General features: G+C 40.5%; 1 protein-coding gene and 1 long non-coding RNA gene across 13 annotated transcripts in view; one reads left to right on the forward strand and one right to left on the reverse strand.

Annotated features, from left to right (window-relative positions):
* The window catches only part of LOC111946946 (uncharacterized), a 508,119-nt gene that overhangs the window by 188,176 nt on the left and 293,254 nt on the right, over positions 1-26,689 (reverse strand). For 7 of the 11 annotated variants that reach the window (XR_013653695.1, XR_013653696.1, XR_013653694.1 and 4 more), the window contains one exon: positions 20,760-20,862. Coding sequence is in view for 5 of the 11 variants with exons in the window: in XM_078942016.1 (XP_078798142.1) it covers positions 20,760-20,862 (103 nt within the window). In the remaining 6 variants the exon portion in view is untranslated. Of the gene's footprint in view, positions 1-11,250; positions 11,409-11,755; positions 11,903-20,759; positions 20,863-26,689 lie in introns of those variants that run through there. The other 4 variants (XM_078942018.1, XM_078942020.1, XM_078942019.1 and 1 more) reach the window with 2 other exon arrangements.
* On the forward strand, positions 567-25,584 carry LOC144989475 (uncharacterized). 2 transcript variants are annotated; one of them, XR_013653701.1, is made up of 3 exons: positions 567-782; positions 16,116-16,749; positions 25,391-25,584. It is a non-coding gene; the product is annotated as an uncharacterized LOC144989475 (long non-coding RNA). The 2 variants fall into 2 exon arrangements; XR_013653702.1 differs by having other exon boundaries at positions 16,116-16,344.

A 26,689-nucleotide genomic window follows, 5' to 3' on the forward strand; every position in this document is an offset into this window, starting at 1 on the left:
ATGGACTACACACACTAACTGGATGATTGCTGTCAAATACCACCAAAAAACAAGGAATATAAGTAAATTTCTAAACAAATGCACACATTTCTTTAAACCTTTTAACACAGGAGATGTTTTAGACAACATCTAAACAACGCGCTCTCTTTGACGTACTGTAACTCCTCAAACGTTCACACGATCAACATAAAACAGCCGGCTCTGACGCATCGTTTTATAACGGCTTTGCACACATAACTAATGTAAACTGATGCATAATGGCGCAAAGTTGCTTTTCTCCACAAGATAATTAACTACTTTATGTTTGGAGTGTTGCACATCAGCACAAGGCGGCTTTTCTCCACTTCAGAATCCACTGGAATTACATTAAACGAGTAAATGAAGAGCCATGGTAGGCGAAAGAATGTAAAATAAAAAGTGGAGGAAAATCTCCATTGTTAAAGGGTTAAATCTATTAGGCTATATAACATCAATTTGAATGGACAGAAACAATGCAGCCCAAGCCCCCCCCCCCCCCCCCCCCGCGCTTTAAATAGGGCCTCGATTGGCCGTCGAGTACAGTGTTTGGTGGGATTAACAACTCTTCACACTCAGTTTCACAAACAAGAAGAGTACACATGCAGCTTTGGGGTGTTTCTATAGACGCTCTCCACAGACAGTGAAGTCAACTTGACAGAAACTTGCAGGTCTGGATTGGACTGGCTTGGAAAGCTTGAACTTTGATCACTCCAGGACCTGCAGTTTTATTGTTTCCTGTTTACTGATGGATTGGAAATGATGGGGTAAGATATGAATGTGCGTGTTTGGGTCTGTGCCGTCCCCCCTCGGTGCTCCTCATATGGACTGGGGTTATGTTGGCTGCTGGCTGTCATGTCAGATTATCTAAATACTGATGTGGAGCCGGTATTGAAGGGTTTTTCTTGAAAAGCGAATACAGCCTAGCAAGTCTCAAAATGTAGTTTTCAAACCATAATATCTAAAAATTGTACCACTTGGTCTCTGCACATTCATACTAACAAGTATCTCCAATAAACATTTACACACACCAGTCATTACAAGAAACATGACCATAAAATACTTCAAAATCAGCTCATACACAGCAATGAGGCACAGCCTCAACAGAATCTCTCTCCCTTTTACATTTCAATTCTGCTTTCTATTTTGTATTCACACATTTTAAAGCAGCTATTATTAATAATGCTTTCATATCCACCACACGCTGCGGGTGAATGATGCTGAGTTCACTTGGTCGGATGAGCTGCAGGAAACAGGAGACTGGATCCACTGCTGGCACATAAGCTAGATTTACAAGGTTTAGATACGACGGTGCAGGACGGGAACGAGCGTTGTAAACAACACAAACAGGGAACAAAGCAATAGCACACATGCTGATGTTGTTACAAGGAAGACAATCTGGATTGTTTACTACCCAGTTGCCTTATGCTTTCTCCCGATCACGTTGGTTTTACCCACAGATATACCATCTTTTTCACATTATAGGGCACATCGGCTTAGAAAGGGCATGTACGGATGTCATGTATGAGATGCATCGAACAGTAAGGCCTATAAAGAGAGTTAAAGAGACAGAGATAAGTCCATCAGTCACTCAGACTTTATCAACTGTGTTGACAGTAACTAGAACTTGTTTGTAACACGCTACACGTTAGCCATGTTGTTAGCGTGTTCACAATACCCATAACTCCCCACCTTAAGTGCAACACATAAAGAAACAGACTGGTACCACTAAAACAAACGCTACTGGGATTACGCTAACTACCAACTTCGTTAGTGACACGTAAATATTTACAAGCTTTTTGACAGCCAACCTTGTTTGCAAACAATTAATATTTTCACTTCAAAATCAGTAAACACAACCAGATTTAGGCTTCTACGTGAACCTTGGAGTGCGTAAAATACACAAGTGGTCTCCAACTTTTTACAGGTCACAAACCAGTTTAATGTCAGACAGTAATTTTATGGACCATTCTGTACGACGCTAAAGTTGGTGTTTATTTTGTAATCTTTTGTTTTCAGGAAAATCTATTTTTTTAGTTCATATACTACTACATGAAGTTTAGTTGAATTTAATAGAAGATTCATTCCTTTTTTTATCGACGCCATTTTAGAACTTAATTCAAGCTCAAATGATTTTTTTATGGCAAAAAGATTAAGTGTAAGTAATTTTGTTGTTTCGTTAAATCTTAAATTGTTCTATTTAAAATAGAAGAGTAGTTTCTGTGCTTAAGTTTCTTAACAGTCGCCTGTATAATATAGCTTAGCTGTAGGAACATTTGTAAAAACTTTAAAGAGTCTCCTTTTACAAGTTTCCACAAATCAGAAAGTTTTTTTTAATATAGGGGGGGTTTAAACTTCAATTTTATTAAAATGTGATGTCGATTTTTGCCTTAAATATCAAAGTTAAAAACTGGACATCAACTATGGTTGCCCTGGACCATTCTAAACCGGACCGGACTGTACCGCTCAGTGGAAACGAGGCTCACATGACCCACGGATTGGTGCCACTACCATACATGACTGTTTTCTATGATAAAATCACACCAGTTCCTTCAGAAAAGACATGCTTCTGATTTCCGTCAAAGATGCCATTTTTCTTTCAAATGGATCAATCCTAAATGTCAGACGGCTGAAGGACCTGAAACCAAAGGCCGCTGTTTTCGTCAGTGAGTGATGGAAACTGTTAATTCATCTGCGCGGCCACGCCAGCGTTTGAGAGCTGACTGGCCTTGACTGGATCCAAACACAACAGTGCTTGCATCTTCCTCGCCGAGGAACAAAACAAAATGCTTTTACTGAGCGGCGAAGAGGTGGTACTTATTAGCTCTCTGATAAAACTGCTGCCGGCCTCAATCTGGGATAAAGAATCTTCCAGCCGATTCAATTCCAGCTGAGGAGGACATTTTTGTGGTGCTGGACGGCAAGGCAAATTCATAAAGTGTTCGAATATTAGCGCCAAGCGACGGGCAGATATTTAACCGTATCTGTGACCTTGTTTATGTAAAGTCTTCAGGTGGTTCGATTCTCTGAACTCCTCCAACAACTCATCCGTCTTGCTAAAGCATGCATGAGTGGCGTTCAGCTCTATAAATAGTTTTTTTGCCATCAAAGTGTCAGGTGAATTAGCTTGTGCAGAGTGCATGAGACAGCCTCGGGGCAGCTCCAGGGACGAGCTGACAAACTACTCATTCAGTTACACTTACAGCTTGTGATGACCTGGATTCAATTAATCAATGCATGTTCAGTCACGGAGCAAAGCGCGTCGGTTACAAATCAACTAAAATACAAAAACTCATCCAGAATGATCTCCTCTGTCAAGAAAAAGCTCTTCGCAGGAAAGGCAGTGATGCTTGTCAGCTGAGTCCTTCCAGGTTAGCTGGAAGTTCCCGTTTTCCTCAAGTCTCCCCAAGTAGATCTGTACAACAAGAGGACTCTTGAGCAGTGTTTGGACTCGATAAAAAGTGATCAATACTCTTAGATTCCCTGACTTCACAGTCACCAGCGGTTGTTTGGTCACTGCCAGCAGCACAGTTCTGCTCTCTTTGAGGTTTAGAAATCCTTCAAAAGCTTCCCTCAGCATCACCGCCGTCGTCTCTTTGCTCTCGGTCACCGCGGAAGCCTCACGCAGCCCCATCTATCAAAGAAGTCACGGCGGCACCGCCAATTGATTCCCCTAATCGAATATCATTATTACCAGCAATTAGCCGCACCGTGACTTAAGTTAAAAATCCCTAATTAACAAATGTCGTCTCGAGCGGAGAAAAAAAAAAGATGCCTTTGAGAAATGCACAGTCTCATAAAACTGTGCACGAGCATGTAATTCTCCCAGTCTCTGCACTGGAAGACATTTAAAGACTCTTATTAATCACATCATGTCGGCGTGTTTAACGCAGCGTTTACCGCTGCAAACAGGACTCCACCCGTTTGGCGCTCACTCAGCAGATGGCCTACTCAAGACGAGCTGGGGCTTAATTACTGCTGATTCAAACACAACTTTGTGTTAATGGAGACGTACCATGTTTGTTGCTGAAAGACAACATTTCATTTAAAGGCTCCTTCATTAATTAGTCTAATGGCTCAAATAAAGGCTGCAGGAGAAGCAGGTGAGGAGGAAATATGAAGAAAAGCTATATTTCTGGAGGGATGCAGTAGAACTTTTCACAAACTCACTCAGTTCACATTAAAGCCTAAAAATGGTGGTGGGGGTTCATAACCTGTGATCCCTTCAACACCAAAGCTTTAGCTGTTGACGTTCTTTAGATTACAGAAACACTTCAACCGTTTAAGCAATTAAAGTAATTCCAACGGTTTCAGAAGTACAGCACTAAAATGTTTACGCAATCAAGGTTGAATAGTTTTATCTTATGGGGTAAAAGGTTTTTAACAAATCGATAAAAGTAGATTCTGTATCTGTGATGTGAATAAAACTGTTTGCAAAGAATTGAATTTTTTTCGTCATACAGGACGACAGTCTAGAAAAAAAAACACATCTGCACTCTGCTCTCTTCACGGAAGAGCATAGGTGAAAAAAAACGACCCCACTTGTACAGAAATCCCAATGAGTCACCTGCTCAAATCAGCTGATGGGATTATTAGGAAGATTTTGAAAATATGATTTGAGAGGACCGCCAGCAAACAAGTCAAAAGAAGTTTCAGGATAAATATGTTTGTTGCAAATAGGACTGAACTGATTCCAGGTTCTGATTAATGGAGTATGTTTTGGATCTCCACAGGACGGCATTACCGATTTAAAGGCACCGTTTTCATGTCATATCGAGCTTTGTTAATTAAATTTAAGGTGTTCCTTAAGGTTCCATAAGGTGAGAAAAGAAGCTGTGCGCTGAGATGCAACACTTTACAGCAGTGATCAACACAAAGCATTTGTTCATAAATTGGCACAAAACCGCCTTCCTGTAAAGCAGAATTAGTTGGAATAAATTGCATAAACATTCGAGGAATTATGGTGCTGGATAACAGCATGCACAGAGTTTTCTAGTATTGGAGCCCAAACCAATACATTTTAAGATGTGGTGAAACCAAAGAGTGAGTTTCTAACGTGTTTGTCCTCTTTCTTTTCATGGTAGTAGATCCATAAGATTTGACTCATTTTAAATGTCTTTTACAGCAGTGACTGAACTCATATTGAGCTTTAGAAGGTTCATTCATTTCTTCTGGACTACAGAAAGTGGAGGAAAAAAAAACACACAAGAATACAGAACTCTGAGGGAAAAGAAAAGATGGAAGTGAACCCTGTAATTCAAGCCGAGTCAAATGTCAGCGGAGTTGGAGGCAGGCGACGGGAGGAGGGCTTTTAGCTCCACGACGGAGGTCGGGGACGCTGGTTGGAGAGCGGTCATGGTCGGCGGGTGTCTGCCGAGGTCTTTGTTAAAGCCCATTCTCCCTATGACTGCGGGGGGAGGAGGAGAGGCGAGGAGGCAGAGGGAAAATCAATGGAGCTGCAGGAGACCATCCTCTGGCTCGGCACGACTCCCACACTCACACAGCTCTCAAAGCTCTCTCCTGCTCTTTATACTTCAGCTTGACCCCTGCTTTCCTTTTATTTCTCCTCACCTTCTAGCCGTCTAGTTTCCGCGATCTTACGCCACTGTCTGTCCTTCTTTGACATTTCCCTCTTTTTTTCCTGACGAACATTACTATTGTTGAATATTATTATTATTGATCGACCTTTGGGTCCAGGAGACTGCAGTCTGGATCTTCTATTGCTTTAAACATCCAACTGGAATCAGAAAAGCACACTGAGGTTTCACCAGGACACAGTCACAGATTATCCATGGGGGGACAGAAATGGAGGCATTTAGCCTCCATCTGTCTTCAGTGGAGGGCCAACACTTTAAAGACACACAGTCAGACTTTTCTGCTTGATAACTAAAGAATGACCCACCAAGCACTACGGCCCGCTACAGACCTCTGAGCCCCTACTGAGGGGAAACATGGACCAAAAATGTACTGATCTCCTAAAATTTGATGTTTTAATCTCAGTCAGAAAAGCAGCTATAACGGTCCAAAGAGAACATATCTGTAAAGCGCTAACATGACATTAATAATGTAAGAAAGGAAATGGAGCACTGCAAACCTGTGTCCGCTGGACGAAACCTTTTGGGTTTTTTCCTGCGTGAAACAATAACTGGTCAGTGTGAGGAAAGGTGCATTGTGAGTGTGAGAACTAAAAACCAATGGGTACACATGTATTTCAGCTGGATCACAATAAACCACATGAACCTTAGATCCTATTAAAAAGACGTGCTGGGCCTGGTCCAACCATCCTTCACATATATAGAAAATTCTGCAAATACTACTTTAATAGTGTAAAAGTGAAGGTTTAACAGACAACCACAGAAGTTATACTTGATTTCAGCAGTCTAAGACACAAAAAAGCCTCAGAACGTTTGACAAAATTCCTAAAAGGAAAGGAATTTTAGTCGCCGTGATGTCATTCCAACATGCATGTTCAGAGGCCTTAAGAGCACGAAAACAGCAAATAATACACACTCTTTGAACTACGGTAAATGTACGCAGTTAAAATAATTCCAAAGTATTTACACTTTACTATCATTTTGGTGCAACTCCATGACAGAATCATTCAATTTATGGCACAAGTGGTTGGACAGTTATGACATAAAGGATGTCAGCACTGGAACTAAAGCTCTGGTGATGAGAGTTAAAGGAGATGGATCAGTAATAAAAAAGTAATGGGTTCCACCAGAGCCCTAATCAGAACCCTGTTAGGCACATTTCAGATTAACCAAATACCAGAATTTCCACTAAGGCAACATTCACACCGGGATTGGCAACACATGTTCAAGCGACTGGTTCCATTGAAAAGTCTATGTGAATGCAAGTAAACGTGCATTAGGGGCTTCCGTGTTCAAAACTCTCGTGTTCACGCATCACTGCCCAAGTTGTTTACTCAGTTTTCAAGCTTTATGTTGAAAACGCGCACACACTGAACGCGCATTGAATGTTAAACCAAGTGAACTCTGACCAATCAGTGGTAGTGATGTTTGGATGGCATCTTGTTTAATTAATGAAAGTCCCAACTGTTTGAAAATTGATCATGAAGCAAGCCTCTTTAAGCCTCTTCCAACTGTAGGAAAATGCAGGTGTGGACAGTCAGGCGTGAACACCGTATGCTAGTACCGCCTTCTTGAACGTGTATCACATGCCCAGTGTATACATAGAATACTTTTCCAAACTTTCGCGGACAATAGAAGGGTTTCACTCTTCTGTTGGTCCACTCTCATGACATTTTGTCCAAAGGTGCTGATGTAATTTGAATTACTATAACTATTCCACCATTTAAGTCAGTGGTATTCAACCTTTTTTGAGCCACGGCACACTTTATCCTTGACAAAAAGCCGTGGCACACCAGCAAAATTAAAAAAGGAGAAACTCATAGTCTGTAGTGATGTCCAGTCCCTCTGCAATCTAACGTGCATTTTTGTGGCAGAAAAAGCTGGAAGTTGCATCTGATTTTTTCCAAAAGATGTAATAAAAGTTAAGTTAGTTTTCAGTAATAATTTTAAACTAAATTATTTAAAATTTTGCCCTGCTAGGTGTTTTTTTCCCTTCAGTTTATTAACAAGCAATTTGATGTAACCTCACAAAAAAACAAATATATTCTTTCTAAATAGTGATTTATTTTTTAAATATTTTTTTTAATGTTGGTGCAAAGGCAACTGTAATTTTTGATCACAATGTATTTGATAAATTTTACACAAAAAGACTAACATTATATTGATGTTTTCTGTAGCTACACAGAAAATGAACATGTTTTATTAGTTTTTCTTTTGTCTTATTCAAAGACGAAGTCTTTGAAAACTTTAACAAAAATGTTTTATTTCTTTTTAGATGATTTAATTGTTTCAATTTAGTTGAATTGTGTCTGTTGGCCACTTCACTTTCATCCTGTTTCTTAAATGTTGTTATTAGTTCTATTTAAGTTTAACATCTAAAATAATCCAGACGTTATTAGAAAAGTGTTTCAGTTACAAAGATGACTTGGACCAAACTCTGGGATGTTTGGCTGTTAATAAACCCAAACCTTGAAGAGAACTAAACTGTTGACCTCTGATTTCATCAAGAAGATTTAAAAACCGTTTGATGTGTTTGTTGTGGTTTCAAGACGTGTAACAGGGAAAACTCATTGTAGCGCAGAGATGCTTTAACCCGATGCATCATGGGAGATGTAGTCCTATGGCAGACAGACTAGCGTCTCTGAGCTTCATGGTTTTGTTCACTTGTTCCACGGTCTGACACCGGATTCTGTGGAAAGCTACACCGCTAAAGACGAGCTTTAGCTGGTATTTTTGTTGGAACTGAGAAACTTTATGAGCAGAATCAGAACAAGGAAGTGAAGACTTTAACCACTTCTGATTGGTCAGACTGATGATGTGTAATTTAGACTCCAATTGGCGATTGGTGGAGACAGTTAGAGGGGCGGGACTTTTCCAAAAACAGAGCTGAAGCTGCGGCTAAATTGCAGTACCATCATTCTTATCAAAAGTGTCTTTAATTGAATCAAATAAACACAAAGAAAAAAGTATTTTAGGATCATTCATATTCCTAACTCCTCAGTGTTTTATCAGGGCCTGTTTGGATGAACACAGATCTGATATCCTGGAGATGGAAAATGTTTTTAGATCAGTGAAAATGGGTAATGTCCCACGGCACACCAGTGTGCCGCGGGACACTGGTGTGCCGTGGCACCCTGGTCGAAAAACATAGATTTAAGTAATGAATACAATTAAAGCAGATTCCAATGTTGAAGCTGATTCTTTACAGTAGTACCCTACTGCTGTAAAGTGTTGCATATCAGCCTTTTTTCTCAGCGTATGTTTCTATTGGAATGACTTTAATTGTTTAAAAACGGTTGAAAAGTAACAGTAGGAAAAGTAGAATAGCACTTCTGGTACTATTGGGTTAAATGTCTTCCCAATCAAACAAAAGAGTCCGTTTAACCCCCCAGAGTCTCAACTCTATTCTCTAAACTCCTGCATGACCCCCCCTCACAGTTTTCTGTCACAAACTGAAGAAGCACGAAGGGAATTCATGATGTTTTGCCTAAATTTTGTTTCCAAGCAAAATACAATGGAAAAGAATAAAAAACAAAGATTTTCAGTTTTCAACATTCTAAAATGATGTTTAAATGAGTGATTTTCTCAGTGTAATGATGTATTCTCTGCTGAAAAGGGCGATAACAGAAGCATGCTGATGAAAAAACACAACTGCTTTAAGTGGAGTTATAGAGATTAGCTCATTAGGCTAAATCAGCTAATTACATGGAGATTTTGTTGCCGTTCCTCCAGCTAATTAATTTGAATGACTACCACCACTGAGTTCTGGAAATGAGTCTTCCCAGAGCAGATGAGGTAAAATAAAAAATACAACATCAGGCAGTTTTAGTTGCACCTGAGAGGTTGAAGCAAAAGATTGTGCTTCCATTATAGCACCGTAGGCAAGAAAACCTCCTAATTTTCACCTGCTGAGAAAAGTATAACAGAGAAAGTTTTTGTCAGTTCAGTTTTGTTTGGTTTAATTAGTCCATATTGCTCCAATTCACAACAAAAGTCTTTTAGAAGTGAAATTCTAGGAAAAAAATATCAGCAAATCAGTTGAGACTGATAACATTTAAATCGTTTCAGCTAAAGCCCAAGTCACATGCTGCAGGTTTTCAGGGTTCTTAAAATGTCTATCCTGTGAAGGGTCATAAAAAGGAGTGGTTGCATCTTAAGAAGTGTCTTGTGAGCTCGTACAGCCACCTCTAGGGATGTTTGGAACATACCATTGTTATGTGTGGGAAGTGTATCGTCGAGTATTTTGAAGCCTAATGGAAGTTACACGCATTTATGACGTATGGGTCGTACTTTACGCCACTGTAGTCGTTAGTAAAGTAGGAGTACTGTCTCTGTACTGACCTTAACCAAAAGCGCCACGCACGGGGTGAGCACGTCATACGCAAGTGGTCGTAGGCGGTCCATAGGATGTCACCACAAACCACGCTCTGATTGACTAATCTCCTACATTCAAACAGTCAGGCTGCATGTCAGGAGCGTGCATATATCATGTGAACAGCAATATCCGGCTCCTTTCGCAGACGCAGGGTTTGAGAGAGGGGTAGAGAACCGAAAAATCCGTACCCCACGCCTGTGTCTCACCTTTCTTCCCTCTTACTTAACCTCGTGTGTTGGATTGGTGTTCTCTATGACCCGTTGCTCACAGCATGACCGTACAGCAAATGTGACTGAATATTGTCTCTATACGGGTTCACCAAGCGGTCTATGACCTTGACTTTGGCCACCTTGTCCCGCATCCTCCCGTAAGTGAAGCTGTGACTAATACTACGTTCACTCTAGCCTTGGAAATGTAAATTCTAGTTTTCAAAGAGTGTTTTAGGTTCCTGCATTCATAATTCTCGTGCTCATGCGTCGCAATTCTTGTTTTTGAGTCAATTTTCAGGCTCTGCGTACGAAACGCGCTGCCATTGAACGTGCGTTGAAAGTTAAACCAGTTGAACTTTAACCAACAGGGACTCAGATTTGGTAATGAGGATGGGGTAGCAACATTCACCAGATTTGCACCGCTTTGACATTTTTTTACCAAGCCGCTTCCAATTGTGAGTTCATGCGCTCATATCGGATGGCGACCGTCCAGTGTGAACACCATTTGCAAAAAGCGTGTTCAAGAGCCCACATTCAGCACCTTCTTGAACGTGCCTGACATGTTGGTGTGAACGTAGCTTAAGTCAAACTGAGACCAAATCACAATTGTTTAACTACAAAAGAATTCCTGTAAAGAAAGAAGACTGCACTCGACCCATATAAAGAGCCATAACTTCCTTACGACAGTAAAACCTTGAGCAGAACAAAGAGAAGATTTTTCCACTTTGAAAGAAAAGCTTAACCGGAAAAAAAAAGACAACCGTTTCTGAAGAGTCGCTTTTTGTCCCCAGAGAACGTTTTACAGACCACGATGAGTCCAAACAACTGAAAATACATTTTGGCATATTGTGCCAAACAACATCAACTCAATTAGTGGTTGCACCTGTGCTTGAGCCTGTTCTGCTCATATAAATCAAAAACAAATGAGTCATGATGGGAGCGTGGCCAATCTGCAAGGCCAGGAAAAACAATGATGGAATGTGTTTGCATTTAACTTCAACCTGCAGTTTCAGAGAGCAAACTAGGAAATTAATTTATTGGAGATTTAAAGCCCAGACAAACAGAAACAACAATGAGGCAAAGAGTGCAACAACATCCGAGTTATTCTGTGTCCATTACGGCCCCTTCCTGACCCGGTGCCTCCGTCAGCCAGGTGTAGCCACACGACTCCCACTCACTCGGCATGGAAAGGTTCTAACCTTGCAGGCACTTTAGCTGTAAATTGACAGTAAAATCACCGGTGGCTTTTAGACCCAAGCTTGGCCCAGTTTGTTCTCTGGTCACTCATTTAAACTCAGAAAAGCTCAATAAGGACATTGTGAACTTCAACAAACAAAACAACAAAATATTAGAGGAAGAAAGTTTGAAGAAAACCGCAAACCTTTATGGTACAGAAAAAACATTTTCAACATGATGCCTGACAGCAATGTCAAGAAAAATAATCCAATATTTATTACATTTACAAATCATTAACTACTAAGATTTAGTAATTGGAAGTTTCTGCATTTTTATAAATACATTTTAATTATCTGAGTCAAAGGTTCTCCAGGGATGGGAGCTACCTGAGAGGTGCTGTGGCTTGTCTGAGGACGTCTGGAGTGACAGGGAAGAACACTGGAGTTGTGCAGGACATGAGCAGTAAGACAGTGGTGAGATGTTCTGTAGGTGTGACAGAGGATTCCCAGGTGGAGGTGGGACTGCACCCTGGACTGTACATAGAGAACGAGTTAGACATCACCCACAGAAAATGACTTAATTCCGTCATTCCAGTCGCCATTTTTCCCGCTGTCTGTCCGTCACCATGTTGGAATCTGACGTTGTCAGTAAGCAGTGATCGGTCCGTGTCGGTCTTATTCCACATTTCTTTGGCAACCATTTCTCTCCAATCAGTAGGGAGAATGTTAGAAAGCCACCCCTTTCCATGAAAAGCGGGCTCAGGAGAATCTGTCAATGATTCGCTTTGACTGTTCGACGCGACGCCAACTACATCTATTGAGGCATCTGATTGGTCAGTTTAAACCTTGAATAACTTAAACTACGGAAAAAAATCAGGATTTGCAAGAACCTGTGAAAAAGAGAAAAAGAGCCCAAGATATTTAAACTCCTCCACCTGGGGCAGGAGCACTCCACCCACCGAGAGATGGCAAACTACCTTTCTCTGGTCAAGACAGAGTATCTGTGTAAATGAGTGGGACTCAAGTGGATTTATGAGGTTACAGGCCGCAGAGATGAGGAAGGTGGTCAACAGTCCAGAACAACAGAGTGTGCTGAGGAGGCGTGGGAAAGCAGGTTGGAATGGGCGGAGAGAAAAGGCCTAAAGGCCTAAAAACTTCTTAGTTTGTTTTGTTTTCTGATCTTGAAATCACAAAATAAAAATATTGTACTGAGCTTCAAAATATGGTTTGGATGTGGTTCATTTGTATCAAGTCTTTAAAAAAAATACCTGCAACCCTGTAACAAAATGGAGGTTGGCAGTGTAGACAGGAAGCAAAGGAAAAGAGTAAAAGATTATGCATAAAACTAAAGGAATATGAAGCAAAGCCCTGGTAGACGTACAGACAGAGGGGGTTGCAGGAACATTCATTCCAACTCTCACAGACTGGTTCACAGGTGTGGGTGGGTGGAAGAGGGAGAGTCAGAGAATGGAAGGAAAAAAAAAGCTCAAATGTCTGGGTTTTCACACCGTTAATTTAGCCGTGCAGAGCCACATCGCACCATTCTCTCACTCATCCTCGCTCCTGTTGGAAACATGCTAATTAGAGAAGCAGACTGACGTGAGCAGGTTTAAAGGGTAATTAGCATAAAAATCCTACATGCTGTATTTTTACTTTCTCTAATCAACACCCTCACACGTACAGGTTTTTCAGATGTGAGAAAAAGTGGCTTGACGCAATTAAGAAGGAAAATTAGCATCCAGAATTAAGAGGAGAAGACAAGAATTATCGTCTGTTGCATTTTGTTGCTGCTTTGCACATTTTCTCACAAAACAAAAGGGGAAAAAAATGTTTTATCTTCTTCAAATTGCAGACATGGAGCAGTGTTTTTCAGATACAGCTGCCATCCTGTTGTGTAACCGTTTATCTCAGCGTCCTAAAACCTTCAACTGCCCTAAAATGGTATTTCTCTGAATAACCCACTACAAGTATTTTTAATGCAAAGCACTTGTTTCCAGGCAGACTGTACATAAAATAACCTAAAAAACCACAAAGTGATACTCGCAGAGCAAACTTTGATTCATCAGCTGCGTGACCCTTTAACTGCCGCGTTCTTTGAACTACCGGAACTCTTCAACCGTTTACACAATGAATGTCATTTCTAGGACTCTGAAGCAGAGAAAAGCTGCCTCGCGCTGATATGCAACACTTTACAGTAATGTGGTGTTTATTAAGAAGTTAAAGTCCCACCATCTGTCACACACACGCGAAATCTGTTCTCCGCATTTGACCCCTCCCCTGGGGGAGCGGTGAGCTGCAGACACAGCTGCACTCGGGAACCATTTGGTGGTTTAACCCCCCAGTCCAACCGTTAAACGCTGAATGTCAAGCAGGGAGGCGTTGGGTCCCATTTATAGGGTCTTTGGTATGACTCGGCCTGGATTTGAACACTCGACCTTCCAGTCACAGGGCGGACACTCTAGCACAAGGCCACTTTATGTAAACAGTGTAAATTAGCTGACTCTGAGGTGGAGAAAACACACCGTTAAGCAGGTTACATTGGTAAAGTGTTGCACAATACTGCAAAGCCACCTTTCTCCGTGTAGAATCAGCGGATTTACAAACATCACGCAAACAGTTGATTGATGGTATGCCGAAGAGCGTGTTATTTCTGTGTCGACGGCGCCAGCTCCGTGGTTAAAGGGTTGACTGTATGCACGGTCTTTTCAGCTACTCAGTGTTTAGCACGATTAGCATTTCAACATAACATAAACTTCTTTAAATCTCGTGTTTTCACCGTTGCTACGTACCGTTAGAAAACTTTCAGTGGCCTTAAAAAGTGATGTTCATATTTAACACTATTTGGGCAACGAGGGTTCTAATGAAATGATCTACATGAAGGACCACTAAACATTCCTCTACATCGTACAGAGCAGGCATTGGGAAAACACAGAAATGAATTACTTTAACACGATGAAACATTTAACTTAATGTTAATTAGTACATTTTTTAATCACTTTCAAACAATATAGCATTCCTTAATTTCAATATTAAGTATTTTCGCCCGTATCAATAATGAGCGTCTTTTCAGTTGAAATGGTTAATTCGTCATTTATTGCATAATTCTTTCACTATATTGTTAGCTCTTATCCTGTCATGTGTTTTATTAGCTTGGCATCGGTAAACCAGCTGTTGTAGCATCACTTACTGCGTCTTTGTCCTTCACTTTATCCATCAAAGTGCTCAGATGTTCCTTTACTATGTTTATTGCTAAATTTAATGTCAATGCTTTTTTATTTCTTCAGCTTATTAGTGGTGATAGGATATTTTGTAATGCAGATAATTAAATGGGATGGTTTTATGCCAGTCTACAAGGTTTATGTCACAGTTTACATTATTTTAGTCTTGATGGGTTTTCCACAATTTATCAGCTTTTATTCTCAGTGTTTACTAATAATAGCTTTGTCCAAAGCGTTTAGAATTGTCTTTATTGGCTAATCTATTGAAACATGGATGTAAAAGTAATTACACAATAAGTGTTTTGTATAAAACAGAGCTTTGTCTTTTAAAAATACATTAAAATTCAAGTTTTTATTTCATGCCCATGTGTTCATTTTAAAGTCGTGAAAAGCTGAGGCTAAGTTTTGGATCTGTTTTTCGTTTTTTGGTTTATCATAATTTACAGTCTTGTGACCTCAGAGCGACTCGTTGGAGCAACATATTGCGTTCCACCTGGGAGGCCCAAGGGGGGATGCGAGACCTCCTTGGCTGGGAACGGAGGCCTGTAAGGCCGTAAGGGATCCATATGCTCCGCTGACTCAAGGCAATGACATGAGTGACTGTTATTGGTGGGGACATCAATTAAACACTGCAATTTTAGCTTTGAGCAGAATTTAATCCAATATTTGTTGTAACATATACGACTGGAATGTCAAAAAAGTGTTTAACTTTTTTCCCAGCTTGCTTTAACCAAATTTCTTCTCTCTTCTTGAAGCTTCTTCATCCAAACTACATTAAGTCACAAAATGACTCCTGCTACTGTGAAAGGAGAAACCTTCTTAATGTTGTGGGACCCACTAAGTCTGACTTAGCTCATGGATCACCCCCCAAACACAGATTTATGTTGGTCTGCAGAAACACCTTTTTTGGGGCTCATTTTTAGCACAAGTTGAAAAAATTCTAAATTGGGTTTACAGTAATTTGATGTAGAGGAAAGCAGAGAAGTTGGAGGGAGCTAGGGCTCGAAACCCAACAAATCAAAGTTCAGATCCGAGAGAACAAAATCAGGGAGATGCTCCAACGCTTATGTATCAAAACAGAATTCAGTTATATGCTGAAAAAAGTGAGTTTTAAATGAAAATGGAAAAATCGACACATTTCCTAACAAGTACTTTTGTCATTAAGCTGTTTAGTATAATAGGCTTCTGACATCTCATTCACTATTGCACCATCGTAAAGAAATACTGAGCTTCTTTTTATATATTTTGTCTGTTGTTCTGCTGCATTTAGAAATCAATAGAAGATTTAAACAATATTCAAAATCATCCAGTTTTCTTGTTTCTATTACATTGGATTTTCACTTGTCGAATCCATTTTTATTTGTCTTTAGTAATAACTCTTAGCTGACTTTGGTTAGAATAGCAATTTGTTTTAACTTTACATTCTACAAGTTTGCATTTTTTTTTGCAAAATGATGTTTGTCTTTAGCATCTACATCTGGATGTCTAAAATTCACAGATCGTTCTTTAATTGTCCATGTCCTCCTCAGGGTTACGGGGTTGCTGGAGCCTATCCCAGCTCCTGTTGGGAGAAGGCGGGGTTGGCCCTGAACAGGACTCCCGTCTGTCGTAGGGTCACACACGCTCAACTTAACCCAGAAAACATGTTTTTAGACGGTGGGAGGAGACCGGTGCGCCCGGAGAAAACCAACACATGCATGAGGAGAACATGCAAACTCCACACGGAAAAGACCTAACTGGGATTTGAACCTTCTAACGGTGAGGGGGGACAGTGAACCACTACACTACTCTGCAGCCTGTACTGCTACTCTGTAAATAGGAAATTGGCCAAATACAATGAAAAGTCATAGATTTAACATTATTCGGCTTAGTTGATTTTAGTATGTTGTGTATTTTTTAGTTTTTTTTTGGTTCAGTATGATTTAGTATTTTCAGATAATGTTCCAGTTTCATGGTGTCCATCAGCATTTATCAGCTCATAGGTCTGTTTTGTCACAAGGTCATTAGTATCAAAAGATGCCTCCTTTCTCCCCTCACAGCTCACGACCCTCCATGTTCCTCCTGTAGTCAGAGGCTAAGAAAAGAGTCTGATAACAAATTGCAAATTCCTATTGATTGGAAATGAGCGCCGTGGGCCTTAGCACAGCCTCACAAAGGGTTACGGTAAGTTGGGGGGGGCAGTGTTCCCACAGTTTGCATTTACCTCTGATAAAGCATTTCTGTTTAAATTCAGGCTTAGATCAACCTGAGCAGAAAGTCATAAAACAACAAGACATTAAGTTAGAATATTTTAAGGACAAGAAAGAATAAAACTTATGAATACATAATAAGAAGCCCTGCCACACTAAACACATATGCAGATAACAATTCAGCAGGTTAAGTATATTCTGCATTAATGCGAGCACTGAACCTCAAACCCACATGGGGCTGTAAGTCGGTCTCTGACAGCTGCAGACAACCGCCTGTGGACTTATTATTACATTTAGCCGTTTGGAAGAAGGCGGCACTAGCTTCACATAGCGCCCCCGTCTGTGGGCACACAGCTGCAGTGGGTTTCCAACGGGGAGCCGCGGCGTCTCCGAGGTTCTAGGAATACTTCCTCTGGGGTCCCAGAAGAAGAAAAAGTTTCTAAATTTCAGTTTAGGAAAAATGACTCGGGTTGGAGAACAAATTAGGAGGTCTAATTACAGTCTTTATCCGTCTTTGTTTTGTTCACTTTAGTCATTTCTGAAATTCAATACTGAGGGAAAATGTTCCCATATGGCTTCCTGGGATGGAATCTAATTAGAAGGAGGGGTTGGGTAGACTAATGGGGGCTTATATGGGGAATCTGAGGGAAAAAAAAAAAAAGTTTGAGATGCACCATGGCACTGTGCAGTGAAGTCAGAAAACAGAGAAATAAGAAAAAGAAGGAACTGGGGAGCTTTTCTCAGAGCACAGATGGCAGTCTGCTCTCAGGGAGATGGCAGGGGGTGATGGGAAGGAATGGGGCCAGGAGGGGGGAGAGGGTGGTGGCATTTGGAAAAGAGGTGCAGGGGGCGAGGGGCACGGTAACGCCACGAGCAGCCCCCTCACTTCCCCGCTGGGCTCTGGCAGGGCCTCTGGTGGACATGTTGGGTTCCCATGGTAACCGTGACGTCACAGTGGGGAGGGGTTGGGGCGGGACCGACACCTCCAGTGGTGATACAGGAGGCGATAATTGTCTTGGCAACATTTGCAAATGACTCTGTCATCGTGGACGCCTCTGGTGGAGACGGCGGGGAGCGCGGCGCGGCCGCATTTTGAGTCGAAGCCCAAAAAAGGAGTCGGAGCTGAAGCTGCATCTGTTCTTTAGGCCTGATGGGGGGGGCACACTCTGCTGGGGTTAAAAGAATGACTCCGTGGTCGGAGTTACCTTCAGAGAAAGATGCGTTTTAATGAATGTATGAATCAACTTAAAACCTGTTAGTAGCTGTGTGCAGACTATTGGTTGGTGTGTGTAGGTGACACCTAAGTCATGCGTTCTACTTATGATATGACTCTGTTATGATTCTCTATTATCGACTGCTTCTCCCCCACTCCTTCTGTCTCCCCCCTTATCTTTAACATGCCACAGTCTTCTTCTCTTTTCTTTTTTCCGTCCGGTCCAACAAGGAAGGAATATAAATATAATTACTATAAAAAATTAGCTTCAATCACTAAACACTAATATATACTTTGTCTGTGTGAAGATCCATAAACCCCTTTTATAACGGTAAAGTATGTCCAACAATAGAGGCCTTCAGCTCTCATCTGCTTGCTCAGCTGTTGGACTCAACAAGTTAAAAAAAAAGCAAAGAAAGAAACTGATGACTTTTAAAAGGCTGCCATCATTTTCAGAAGTCTTTAACCGACACAAATGTCTAACAATGACCACGTTTCTCTGTCTTGAGTCTGTGTCAATCAGCCCTTGTTTGTAGGACTTTCAAGGGTTTAAATGTAATCAATACCCAATCCCATCGTTGGCGCAGATACACAACACACCTATGGGTCCACCGACAAAACATCTGGTAGATGGTTTGAATCCTTAGCTTAATGAGGAATGAAGGTTTACAAAGCATTACTAAAAAAAGCTAAATAAAAAAAGGCCAAAGTGTCCCTGTTTCTAAAACAAACACAACACTAGAACCAACAGTTAAAGCTGTAGTCACATGCACCTGTACGGGCGCTGCAGGCTTTTGGGTTGCCCGGGTCAGTGGAGGTTCATACAGAGAAGCAGCTGCGTGTTGTATAACTATAACTACCACCTGTTGCCCCCAGCATGCCCGTAGAAAACAAATTTGCATGAACATTCTCACTCCATGGCAGTGCGGGCAGTTGTGACTAAGGCTTACAACTCTAACAGTAGACTTCTGTGTTTGACACGTGTTTACTGTCACTGTCAGAATGATCTCTGACACTCCCATCAAACTGTATTCTTAAATCCTCAATTGGCATCAGCAACCCTTAGTGCTCCCACACCTTAACCTGGTCTAGATATGGGAGAACCACTAGAGACCTGTTTCCACTGAGTGGTACAGTCCAGTTTAAAGTAGTCCAGGGAATTCAGGTGACCGTCCCCACTTACGGTTGGACTGTCACGGCGCATGCGGGAAGAAGCTATCATCAACAAAAACGGTGATCTTCCAGCACCTCAAATTTTCCGGCTTGACTTATGATTCTTTGTAGATACAAAGCATTTCATATTGTTTGAGAGAAGATTGCAGGCGGCCAAGAGGACAAAAAGCAGTTTTCTTTGGGCGTTTTTTGTGTCACAATGACCTTCAACAGGTTTCAACAGTAGCTCCGCCCTAACTAGTCTGTTTGATTTAGCCATGAACCTACAACCAACGGGGGCCCAAAAATGGTACAGTGCGGTACGGCTTAATGCATCAATTTTATAATGGAAACGCTCAAAATACCGGACCAGACCGCACTGGACCAGACTTCAGTCTATCACAAATGCGCTCTTGCCATTACCAGCCTTTTAAAAACAGATTTATGTAGAAATTCTGCTGCTATGCGTTTATTGAAGTCTAAACTCAAAATCCCACACAACACGACGACTACCCCAACCTGCTGAGATTCTATATTTCCTGATGTATAGACATTGTTTGTAGTTCTTGAGATCCAGATGAATCCCACCTCAAAGGTAGGTCAAGCTGACGTGTATCTGCTCAGCATCATGCATGTGTACTTTTTGAGACATTTGTCTTTAGATCATCCTATAAAGGATCATTTGAACAAAGACAAACATGTTTAGGATTTTGCCCTGGATGAATACATCCTGGCGCTCCATCAAAACACATAAAACACTCGACACTGCGGTTCCATCCAAATGTTGCCTAATCCTTCGCCCTCCCAGAGAATATGAGCAGATGGGGTTATTCCTTTGTTAATAATGGATGCTCCTGGATATTGGATGAAGCTGTAAAAGCCGTTTTTATTCTCTTTTCTCTCTGACTCTAATTTGATGTGACTAAACTTGTGGAAAGCCTGTCATCCACCTGCCTTTGTCAGAAAATGACATCCTCTCTGGTTATATTGAGCAAGAGGGGGGTGGATGTCCTGACTGCCCCCCCCCCCCAGGGCCCGGGGAAGGGTGGAGCCCGGCAAAAGTCTGTGAACCGCCTAGGGGCAGCAACAGGACATCCAATCCCGCACATGAAAGTCACAGACGGAGCTGGAGTCCACCTTACAGTCATTAATATGGACAGGACCAGACGTTCCTGATCGGCTTAAAAAGGACATTAAGGTTTAAAAAAATGTCTGTTCTGTCGTGATTTTTCAATATAGCAAAAACTCTTTGTGACACCTAACTTACAACAATGAAATCATGCTAGAAGAAGGCGTTTCTTCATCCAGTGAATGTATCAAACTATTTGTTGAGTTGTGACAGGACTGCATGATCCACCGCGTCAAAGGCTGCCATGAGGGCTAATGCTAATTTTTCAACGAACCGTCAAACGACCATGAAACTGTGAAACGCTTTTTAAATCTGACTGAATTGTAAACAAATACCAGAAATGAGACTTTTTTTACCTCTAAAAATATATATATATTTTTTCTGATGTGGTCATTTCAACCCAATCTTCACACTTTCCTTTGCATATCTAAAAAATGTGGTCATTAAAAGGACAGGAGAGTCCAAGAGATGCATAAATAATCAAACGTACCTTCAGAGTTTTGGAAGTTTGCCCTCTGTCGGTGTGAAAGCCGACCCTCAACCCCCTGACCCCTGTGTCCACTGCCATGTTTCTGTTGTTCGGCCACACGTTTCTGCAAACAGTAAGAAATCTCAGGTCAGTAACACAAATTTTATTGAGCTTTTTTAGTTTTCGTCTGACCAAAATCAACAGTAAAAACTATGAAAGGTGGTAATCAATCAGTGAATCCCCTAAAGTTGTGGCGTAAGCACAGAGATAGCAGATTTTTGGAGCTCACACATGGCGGCAGACTGTCGAATATCTGCTCCAGAAAGACCTACTTCAATGACACTGACATGAGGAGCGTTTGAAGCTCAGAGCCCCAGCAGCAAAGGTGGATGTGACGCATGTGTGGGTACATGTGCAACCATGTAAGGTGTCTACTTTTAATATTTCCTTATAAGATAGACAAGCCACGCTTGAAGATCAGCCCTCAGTCCATATTTAAAGTATAACCAATTAACTGATGGTGACTCTTCAGATTTCATTAGTCAAAATAGTCTTCCCGTCGTCTGCCTGATTTCATGTAACGGAACATCAAACAACGAGTCCTGGTTTGGAGCCAAGACACCAAAAGGAAGAAAATGTTATGACTTTCTAGTTGCAGAGAGCTCTGATTAATGAAAAGACAAGGTTACAGCGCCACGAACTCTTTGAAGATGGAAGAACTTTCTGTTACTGAACGTGGTTGGTCCCTAGTTAAAACCAGATGTTCTTCTGGACACGAGAATTCAGTGCTGATGAGGAAATCCTGGTAAGTTTCTTTTCCTCCGCTTAGTAATCTGCCTAGCAGGGGGGGTCGTGTGGTCTGATCTGAGGTCGAACACACATACAAACACTAAGGTCATCCTCAATAAAACAAAAAAGGTCGATGGTCCTGCCAGAAAACGTGGAAACAGAGTAAAGTTAAAGCTACCTTTGGCTTGGAATAGACTACAAGATCAGTCTAAATGTTCACTACTGACAGTAAACTCACTCAGATCTTCCTAAAAATGTTTTCTAGAAGTTCTTAATTTACTTGTGAAATGTTTCATCCGTGTTTTTCCAATTCTGCATTTGCAGCACAGCAGTCTTATGGCATCTCCACACATCCAATATGACGTCTAATTTTGCATTGGCAACAAGCTAGCGTAGTATTTCTAGCCTATATAGCTCTTTGCTAATAAACATATAACTACTGCTTATTAATGTGTCGTAGCTAGGTTATTAAGTAATTGTATTATAGAGCCTCATCAATAAGGTTAAATTAGACTTTTATTAGCAGGTTTAACTGTCGGTTCATAAAAACTGACTAAAATAAATACACTAAATTAATAACCTTTAAATCCTTTAAATGTGTGCTTTGTTTCTAAGAAAACGGCGATGTGAAATTTTATTTAAAAAAAAAAACAGTCCGCAGAAAAAGAGCCATCTAGTGGCGGATGCTTCAATTACATTCTAGAGAAATAGCACCTCCTAGTGGCTAGTAGCAGATTACAGCTCCACTGGAACTCTACTTTCACATAATAATAATTCAAAAGAAAATACAATTTTCATTGATTTTATATGTCTTAGTCTATTTTAAATAATTCATGCTGGACAAAGCTTCTCATGTTTTGAATGAACATTTGATGGAAAACACATGGAAGCGTTTTACAAATGGCGAACCACAATGACTGAACTCTTGCTAATTACAGCTTCATCCGTGTGTTGGAGCAACAAAAAGGTGGGAAAGTGATAAGAGTTTAATAATGATGGATCTATCAGCGAGTTTCACCGGGAAACATCCTTCGGTGGTAATGAGCTGCGTGTGGCTCCATGTTGTTTCTTTTGTTACGCTGTAAAAAATGTAGCGGCGGCGTTGTGCAGGTAGGCGTGTTATCACCCTTTCAAGGCTCAGCCGGGTGGACAGATTTATCTGGGCTCAATTAGTTGCGGTGTCACGGCACATTGGCGTGCCAATGGCTTGATGGTCCGAGCTACAGGCAGCTCAGCTGTAAATCAGACTGTGTGTAATAGGCTTTGCAGCCGTCTCCTGGGCTGACTTTGTGTTTGCTCGTGTAGCTCTGGCGAGCCGGAGCGTCAGACGATGGCTTTCCGACCTTTTATCGGCGGCTTGCAAAAGTCGGCGTGCGGTGGAAATCGACGCAGGTCTTTAATGGCGGCAGATCGTTTTTTTAATGCCTTCAGTTGCAAAATTATGAGACTTTCAATGAGGAATTTAATGCCTCCAAAAGTGAGAAAGGTCACAGGCTGCTTTTTTTCCATCGATCAGCGGGAATCAATGCCGGTAATGTTCTTTGCTAGTTGGATGAATCACGACGGCCTTTTTCAAGCCAGCAATCTGCAAGCAGATGAAAGCGGCAAACGTTCGGCTCTTTACTCATGTTTCATCATTTAAAGCCTCAGCTTTGTTCCTTTGTGGTGATTTCAAAGCCTCATCTCCCTAAAATACCCTGTAAATACAGTCCAGAGAAGCAACAGTTCGCCTCGGTTCGGTTCTGCAGCCCTGGCAGTAAAACGGAGACAGGCGGACCAGGACCACCAGATGACAGAGCTGCACAAACACATCAATGAAACCAGAGAAAGCGAACACAGGAGCGTCCAGCCCATTGGGGAAAACAGGAAGACGCCTCCTCATTCAGAAAGGTTCATGCATCCAATCAAAGCTGAGCTCAACAGCAAGTATTGATCAGAATGATCTGAACTGTAATTGGCCTCAGATTAAAGAACACAACAGGAATTTTAATGCTCTGTAGTAATTCCTCTGACTTTTCAGAACGAAACCGAGGTGTTTATCTTACGACATGTATTTTAGATTTACAGACTAAGTCAGTAGATAAGGGTGAACAAAAGGAACTTTTTTATCTTTGATTAATCATCAACTCAGAGAAGATAAACCTAAAACAAGAATAACAAAAATAAGTAGAAAGTTCAATGAAATGCAGATCATTAAATAAAAAAAGTTTGGCACAGATGACAACTGGTTCAGATCTTTAAGGTTCTGACGCTGATTTTTCCTCCTTTCCGTCTGTAATGATGCTGCTACCTTCATGCAGCCCGTCTGCAGTGGGCCGGTGCGTGGACTATGTCAGGATAACTACATTTATAGCCTTCTTTTAACTGATAAATCTCCGTTTGTACATGGGAGACAAAAAGAAGTTGATTTTTTCTATGTAATTAAGATCATAAATCTTTATTAAGAAGTTCAGAGCACACAGAGGAATTCATGCAACAGCAGAAAGAGGAACACTTTGAATTCCTGGTTGAATCTGGCTTAAGAGCTAAAGCTGGTCATTTCCCAGATGGCCACTAGGTGGCTAGTTAGCAGGGGTTGGATTATACAGGTTCACTACTTTCCACTACCTTTCAAGCAACATATAAATCTCTATTTGACTTACTTTAATAGTCATTATATTTAATAAATCTTCTGAAATGTATGTTTACCTATTTATGATTATGAGTAATAACACTGTCTAGAAGATTATATTACTTTGTATTGGTTTATTTTTTGTTTGTTTTCTAATCAATGTAGGACTTAATATATGAAATAATAATTTGCTCACAGCTTGAAATAAACCAATAAAATAAAAATGAATAGAATCAAACAATCAATTCAGCCTCCATTCACTTCATCATAAACAGGATTAACTTCAAAACTGAATACAAATGTTGACACCTAAAGATTTTTTTTCCTTAAATTTTATTTTCAGCTGTAGTGGAGTTGTGAGTTTTTATGGACCTCATTGTTTCCTTCATGTAATTATGGAAAAATAAAAGGTAAATAGGAATTTTGATTGAAATAAAAGTGTCTGATCCTTAGGTTCTAAAATCTTTTATATCGTGTTCTAACAACTGCCTAATGATTTTTTATTGTTGTTTATTTATGTATTTATTTATTTAAGTTTTTCATTCCCGTTTCATATAAAATGTTTTATTTCTGGCTTCAACCAAACAAAGTCGATATCAAAGTGATAAAGATGCCACCATGTTGGAGCCAGATGTCGTCAGTATGCCGTCGTCGGTGTGAGTCAACGTTTCTATCGTATCGTATCGTATTGTGGCATCTGATTGGTCAGTTTACAACCTTAATTACAGAAACAATATAAAAAAAGAGGATTATCAAGAACATGTTTAAAGAAAAAAGTAGGAGATCAAAAACAGTTCCTTTAAGAATGATTGGTTAACAGCTGTCTATTTCTCAATAGAAGTCTTCGAAACTTTGGCTTCTTGGAGCCAGCAAGGAACTTCTTGTTTGGAACGCCAGGCTGGGGAAGTCACTCAGTCCAGTTCCCAGATACAGTCAATGCTTTGTACCAATACCTAAATAGCCTGCTTCTTCCCTTCAGCCAATCACGTTTTTGCTTTTAAATTTGTGAATGTTTTGCATTGTGGACAGTTCGCCTGCCCTCCTTTACCCTGTTCTTTGTCATGGTCTGGCCTCAAACCACCGTCAGAGTCTAGGACATCTACAAGCATTACAGTCAAAGCAATAGAGAATTCACAGAGATTTATCAAACTCATTACAGAAATAATTAAATAAGTAAAATATACTTTGTACTTCATCAAAGTCTTTATGCTTTTTATGTTCATTTGAGCTTGTATTGTGATTTTTCTTGCAGTTACAAACCCTGAAGAAGTCCTGCACCGTTACCAAACTCTGCTGAAGGAATTTTGAAGGACAAAAAGCACGACCCTCAGGCCAATAATGTGTTTTTTGGAATGCTCCTTTTTACTGTTTTGTTGAGAACTTAAGACAAATTTCATTGTGATGACATTTTGTATGCTGCAGAAGTGTATCATTAAAGATTATTGTTTTCACTGCTGTCTTGTTTCTCTTTACATTTGCCTCATGTTACAAGTAATCAGGCCAGAATATGTTTTTACAATGCAGTTACTTTACCCTTACCAACAAGTTAGCATTGTCTCGTTTGGTGAGGTCAGAAGACCAAGTGTGTATGTACACTGCACAGGAAGGTAATACGTGAACATACCCAGCATTTACTACTGAAAGTTAAGTGTTAAGTAGTTAAGTGGAAATAGGGCTGACTTTCTTTTACAGCCCAGTTTCAATGTACTTAAGGGGTAAGTACCAAGTAATATTCAAGTACACATACCCAGTACTTAGTACTGAAATTACCATGTAGTTGAGTGGAAATAGGGCTGACTTTCTTTTACAGTACAGTTTCAGTGTACTTAAGGGGTAGTTTCTGTGGTAAATCTATGGTAAATACCATGAAACATGCGAGTGCAGACTTAAATTCAAGGTTCTTTATTTGTACTTACCTTGTACATACATGTGGTAAGTACCACAAAAGACACGTTTGCACAACATGTAAATACCCAGTAAGAATATTATAAATACCTAGTATGTACCACATAGGTATGAACCAAATAGTACCACATAAATACGCTGTAAGTACCATGTAAGTACCCAGTAAAGTCCCATAGAAAGTACCATGTAAGTGCCCTGAAAGTACCCAGTAGTTACACAATATGTACCACGTAAATACCACTTAAGTACTCTGTAAGTACTGTACTGTAAAAGAAAGCGTTACCAAATATTTCCCCTTATTTCTAAGATCTCCCCTAATGTTAAAATCTTGTCTGGGATGATAAAAGCCAAACCAAAGAGGAGGTCTACAGGTGTAATTAGGGTTTTTCATGTAAAAAACGCTTTTCCTGTACAGCATAAAGTTAAATCATTCAATTAAACCACAGATTTTGCCCACAGTTCATTGGTTTGCTCTTTAATATCTTTTTTAAAGCAGCAAGTTTCAGACAGCACTGACATTATACTGGAAATCTACACGCTGTATCCATGACACTTTTTCCCCCCTCAAATCTTCAACAGTTGACATGGAAACCACTGGTCTACTTTTAGCATCTTCACTTTACCATAATTATTACATTTCATGTGT

Source organism: Oryzias latipes, chromosome 23, assembly GCF_053564925.1.
Source record: "Oryzias latipes strain Hd-rR chromosome 23, Olatipes_Hd-rR_3.1".
NCBI classification, from domain to species: Eukaryota; Metazoa; Chordata; class Actinopteri; order Beloniformes; family Adrianichthyidae; genus Oryzias; species Oryzias latipes.